Source organism: Pygoscelis adeliae, unplaced genomic scaffold (assembly GCF_000699105.1).
Source record: "Pygoscelis adeliae isolate BGI_AS28 unplaced genomic scaffold, ASM69910v1 Scaffold154, whole genome shotgun sequence".
Classification (NCBI taxonomy): domain Eukaryota; kingdom Metazoa; phylum Chordata; class Aves; order Sphenisciformes; family Spheniscidae; genus Pygoscelis; species Pygoscelis adeliae.
In genome coordinates, this window is record NW_008825113.1 from 476,805 (window position 1) to 483,065 (window position 6,261).

General features: G+C 42.2%; 1 protein-coding gene across 1 annotated transcript in view; it reads right to left on the reverse strand.

Moving 5' to 3' along the window:
• Positions 1-2,821: 2,821 nt before the first annotated feature.
• URB1 (URB1 ribosome biogenesis 1 homolog (S. cerevisiae)) overlaps positions 2,822-6,261 on the reverse strand; it is a 62,153-nt gene continuing 58,713 nt past the window's right edge. The window contains exons 39-40 of the mRNA XM_009328013.1: positions 4,218-4,820; positions 2,822-3,598 (exon numbers count right to left, since the gene is read on the reverse strand). Coding sequence (XP_009326288.1) covers positions 3,393-3,598; positions 4,218-4,820 — 809 coding nt within the window. The 3' untranslated portion in view covers positions 2,822-3,392. The remainder of the gene's footprint in view (positions 3,599-4,217; positions 4,821-6,261) is intronic.

Here is a 6,261-nt window from a genome sequence, read left to right on the forward strand (position 1 = left end):
GGCCTGCAGCATTCATGGATGGTTGAAATGCTGCACCCGCCAGTCAACAAAGCGTGACCCAAATCAGCTCATGCTGCTGGTTCAAAGACGTAGTTGACTTCTATAAAAATGTCACCCCAAACCACTACCCCCACAAAAGCCACATCGTTTTGCCCGGTCGCTCATGCTATGTGAAGTCCTCTCTTGCTAATGTGTCCGATGTCCTCGCCCGAGGGCTGGCACCAGCAGCCCATCGCCGAGATCCACTTCAGAGCCTAAGGAGCCCCACCTGCAACTCAAACTGTACGTGGTCTATACACCAGGTAACACAGGAAGCAGCATGTTCTTCTGGGCTGTTGACTTCACTGAGTTTTTGTGAATTTTGAGTAAAAGGCTTAAAAGGCCTGTCCTGGCAATGACTTCTGTGAGGGCAACCCAGACCGCTGGGCCCGCTGCGCAGGGCTCTGGAGCTTCATCCACATGGTTCTCATCACAACAGCATCAAAGTGAGTAACTTGTGTTAAATTGTAGAAACTCCTTGTTTTAAAATGTAGGCCCATATGTGCCGCAAGTTTTCCATTTCCAAATGCTCTCCACAATTTATTTTAATCAAGCTTAATGTCTTAAAATAATGACTCTCCATCTATATAATTCATTAAAATGCATTTTGAATATGTTGGCAGTAATTCACACACACAAATCATTCAACTGCTAACCATCTATGGCTTTTAAAGATACTTGACGATCATTTCCAGGAGGACTTCATAATAATCTTTTAATTGCCACATTACTAGAATATATCAAAGCTCAGAGGCGGTGAGAGATTAAGCCTTATTTTTAGAAGTTCCCACATGCACAGCTATATTCTCTTTACTGATAAGCACATAGGAGCTATATATCTTTTACGTGACAGGCTAGTAGCTCTAAATTGTCAGTCCATTTGCATTCATTTTCTGTTTTCAAAACTACCATTTAAAAAAGAAGGAAAAGAAACGCGTATGAACAATCCTCTCCTCCAACCTTGAGTATTTTGGTAATAGCAGTACTGGAGACACCAACAAAACATTACAAGCTAGGGAGAAAGTGCTCCCTGCTGGGCCTTTCTGAATACTTAAGGCCATCAGAAAATCATCACTTGAGCATGAACCCTTAGGGTGGATTCATGTGCAGTTGGTCAGGGCTTAGATGTGCTACCGCAAGGGAAGCAGACCAACATGCATGACCGGCCCTAGTCGTAGTCACAGTCTCCTGATACTACTCTCCACTTCTACAGTACCGTGCATCTCATTAGCTAAAGCCCGCTATAGGCCTGAAAGTTACCTCCCTCAGTTTAGCAGTGACGAAACTGCACTCGGCAATCACTATTTCCATCCAGAGAGAGAAATACCAAGGGGTGCAAATAGCTGTTTAAGCGTAAGTAATTTAGCACCCCTGTTTGCATCTGCTGTACCTATTTCTAGAATCGCATCTCACTCAAGAATCACTCTTCCAACCGGCTGAGCTTCAACACGTGAATTCTGCCCCTGCAGGTACCACAGTTACACAATTTAGGTTTTTAAGCAAACATGGCCAAAGGGCATGTGAAAGGCTATTGCAAGGCACGCAAGTGCACGCCCAAAAACATTCTGGGCTCGCAACTTGTTGGAGAGCGTGGAACAACTGGGTTGTGGCATTTAGGATTTGGGGTTTGTTACTTCATTAAGGGATCGGAAGGGGCTACGCTACACCACATTACAGATGGTGCTGGGTTGGCCTTGGCTGGCTGCCAGACGCCTACCCAGCCGCTCTCTCACTTCCCCCCTCAGGGAGGAAAATGGGATGAAAAAGTTCGTGGGTCAGGATTAAGATAGGGACATTGCTTACCAGTTACCATCATGGGCAAAACAGACTCAACTTGGGGAAAATGAATTTAATTTATTGCCAATTAAGATAGATTTGGGTAGAGAAAATATGTTTCCGCATTACTGTCCTTAGGTTGGTTGATTGGTCTTGCCTAATTTCTTTAATTCTCTCAAGTAAGTCATACTATAAACCACTGTTAGATGTGCTCAGTCCATCAAGACAGCTGAAAAACTCCTTCCCTGTGTGTCATGAGTATTTTCTTTTCCAGTTAGATGAGATGAAAAGACACCTTTTTTTCTTGGAACTCCTTTGGTTTCATGTTGCCTGCTTGTTTTTTTTTTAAATTAAGTAAAATAAGTTTTTTTCATCACAAAGAAGATTTCCTGATGTCAGACCCTAGGGATTTTATGTGACACAAAATCTAGCCTCTCGTGGGCTTGCAGCTTTTTCAAGAAATATTTGTTATTTTTAAATCAAGCCTTGATATAGATATTATGGCTTCTTTAGGACAAGAACATTTATATGTAGAAGCAATCCTCATTATTTGCGTCTCATGTTTTTTTATTTAAAAAAAAAATTAAATAAACATCACAAGGAGTGTGCATTTCTGATTTTTTCCCGGTACAGAATTTGTACAAAGTACTTAGGCACAGCACGTATTCATGAGTCAATTTAATAAATCCTGTTTTGCATTTCAAAGGTTCAAGTTCAGGCTCTGCATGTTTGCATATCTGGAACGGTATGTTAAACTGCCCTCGAGGCCACATTCAAGAAATATTTATCAGATTTCACAGAGAATTTCCAATAAAAAACATGTATAATCAATGAGCAGCAAGCCATTTGGGTTTTAGTTCCATCTCTCATCTTTTCAGAGTGGAGAGAAGACGGGCCTTTGTTGCAAGTCCCAGCAGCGGTGATGGTCAGGGCTTTTTTTAATTAAAAAAAAAAACCCAAAAAACCTCAGGAAGGAGAATAAAAACAGACCAGTTCTGATAGAAATGCTTTCAAAAGCCATTTAATTTAAAACCAAGAAGAATCCCAGACCATCATGATTCCAGTGTTCAGTTTTCTCTTCATACTGGTTTTGGTATCATATAACATGAAAGAAACTGGGTTCTTCAAGAAATAGTAAATCATCGTGGCTGAACCTCTGACTGCTCGTTCTTTGCACTTATACCACATTGTGGTGAAGTTCTGCAGTCTTTTCTCCCCACCTTATATTGGAGAGAGGATGGATTTTAACTACGTGGGGAATGAAATACAGTCCAGAGGCAATGCACTAATCAGTCTTTTCTGGTTCTTCATAAAGTTAAAACTGCCTGTAATAAAAATGATATAAATAACATTCAGTGTCCCATACTGTTCAAGAAAAGGGAAATTACAGCTTTAATGTTCCACTGAGAGATGACAAATACAGTTTCCCACCTCTGAGTTTGCACACAGTAATAAAATATTGATCTTTATGACAAAACAAGTTAGATTTGTATGGAGAACAGTTCAGGAGGGTTTCATGGCTCGCAGCAACGATGGCAGAGCATATAACATAAAAGATTAAGTGTCAGTTCACTGAATTAATGCCCCAGTGTAGCCAAGTAAAGGGTTTTGCAAAGAGGCATAATAGTTTCTTCTCCTTGTTTATGAGTTTCCAAATCATCATCGTTTAATTTATCATCTGTACTACTGCAGATCAATTTGACATGGGTTGTTAACATATCTGGCTCTTGTGCTCCAAGCCATATGTCCCCAATGTAAACAGAAGTCAGGAATACACAAACAGCTGTGGAAGAAAAATTAGAGAGAAATCAGAACAGATATTCTTCTATTTCCACATAGTAATACAACCCCAAACATTTTACCTCCAAACCTATGTTTTAAAATAGTTCCTAACCCTTTTCCTAGATGGAAAATTCGTGGGGTTTTTGCCCATGCAAAGCCAATGATCCTCCTCACACTAAGGAAAGAAAACAGTTTCTTGTTAGCACAACATTCTGACCTCTTTAAATAAAAAAGTTTGAAATCTGACCTGTGGCTTTTGCTATCAAATGATAACCTTGAACAGCATACGGACCAGAAACCATACCCACACGGGCTCATTTGTTGCAGATTATTTTTCCCCTTGGAATTATACTTTTTATACCTCACTGAACTCCATTTTAGTCCTAGAAAGGAAAGTTTCTTTGAGGGACTATCAGAATCCCCCACAGTGTGAACCTGTTCTGTGCTACCAACCCCTGTGCCCATAGCACCAAAGACACAGCTTTTACTTTGTGAAGTTATGAGTACCAGCGGACGTGGGCAAACTTCAAACTGTTTTGACGAATAAAAGAAACCACGGAAGCGCCCCCTTTCTACCATTACCGCCTTGTAACGTGAGTGAAAAGGAAAAGACGAGTTACCTCTCTTGTTCGCATCCTCTTCCGTCATGGCTGACAGGCACAACCTTTTCACAAGTTCATGAAAGCTGTTGTTGGTCAGGCCCTGAGCATCCATTAGGTGAAGCATGATTGAACTGAACAGACAGAGCTCTTCAAAGAGGCCAGCCGTCCCACTGCTGGCCTCACAGATCTGGGTGTAAAACTTGAAGATGTTGTTTCTCAGTGTCTCATCCCTGAGCATCTCCTGCACTGCCACTGGGTGTGGCAAGATGCAATTCTGTAGCCACCGCAGAGTTAAGGGAACGTTTTGCATATTGAGGCTGTGCTCAACCATGGACTTTACGAGCCATTTAGTTACTACGTAAGTGGATGCACAGGTAAGACTGACTGTTTCATCCGCAAGGTCAGCAGATTTGAGGGGCTCCCCTCGATGCCTGGCAGGCGGAGCTGGGAAAACAGGCTCCCAATGGGCAAACACGGAAGTCAGATGATCTCTGCATTTCTCCAGCTCAGAGACTTTCAGGTCTGCAGCAGTGTCGTCTTCTCTTTCCGCCTCATTCTTTTTCTGAATGTGATGGTATGCACGAGATGAGGCTTGAGATTTGTTCTTTTCTTTAATATTTTCTGTAAGAAGAAAAACACCACCAAAACAAACATCAGATACTCCAAAGGGTTTTCTTGGTACAAAATTATACAAGAAAGACGGTATCATGTGTTGTTTCAGTTGCTACAAGGGTAAGTACCAGCCTCATTCAGCAGCCTAACTGAGCCTATGCAATTCAGAGCAAATGGGCTACAGGCAGCTCCCAGTGACTCACAGGCCGAAACACTTCTCTGAACTGGATCGCCTAACTTTGAGGTAAGCAGTAATGTCACCCAGGCCCCGGCCCACAGCCCAGCAAAGCCAAGGCAGTATTCCAGAGGTCCACGAGATGCAGTTTTGCCAGTAAGGCTACATTATTTACATCACCCCGTAAGAAATGCTCAAGCCGCTACTCTCTGGGCCAGTGGAGGCGCAGCACACGCCTGCCTATGAAAGCAGATACCAGCACAGCTACGTTGCTTTTGAATGGCGCAGGCTAAAGCGACCGAAGTCTGCCTTCCTCCGGCACAGCTGCGTCCCGGCTGAGTGTCTGGCTGGCGAGGTGCTGTCAAGCAAGGGCACGTGAATTTTTCACACCCCAAGGGAAGAGAGAGGCAGCCAAACTTCGTAATGCGGGGCTGCCCTCCGTTCGATGCTGCCTGTGTCGCGGGAGCAGCAAAGCTCCCAAACAGCAACAGCACTTTGCCACCACCACACCGCGCAGAGCATTTTATGGCAATTTGCTTTCAAGGAGTCGCTGAGAGAATCATCAGAAATTTCAATTATGTTGCACTCTGCAACTTAAAATCAACCAAATGCGTTTCAGTACGTTTTCCCTGGGGGCTGTGGGGGATGGGAACAACTCCTGAAATGTAACCTCAGAAACAAATTTCAGATAAGGACCCATTTTTGCGACTGCTTTGTAAGCTCCTGAGGCTTGGAGCAACAGGGTTTTTTTAAAACCTCATATATAGTAAGTTGCGGATGTTACTATAATTCTCTAAAAATCCTCAGAAAGACACTAAAAGGGTATGAAAAACTTTAGAAAAACTAAAGCTTTTATAGTATCCCTTAAATACAGCACTACTTTAAAAATTAGTTTAACTGATACAGAACACTTAAAGAAACCTATAGAAGTTTATTATGTGCAGTTGTTGTATTTGCAGGAAACCAGCGTTGTTTAACGCCTCCCACTACAAAGTTCCTTCTACGTTTTATTCACAGAGATAACAAGAGAGAAGTCATACAAGCCCAAATGTATTTTTGCTTTCTTCCAGCACTGATGACAATAAGAAAAATTAACTACTTCATTTTCGTTTGCTTTATGGCTAGTTTTCACTCATATTTCACTTTCAGATCCCCCATCCATACTCAGAATGGTTCAAATCTTTGAGCACAAAGCCTCCAAGCACTGTTTTTTTAAGAATTCATTTAAGAACACAGTTTTTCAAAGCCAGACTCTAGATCTGCAACTAAGTTTCA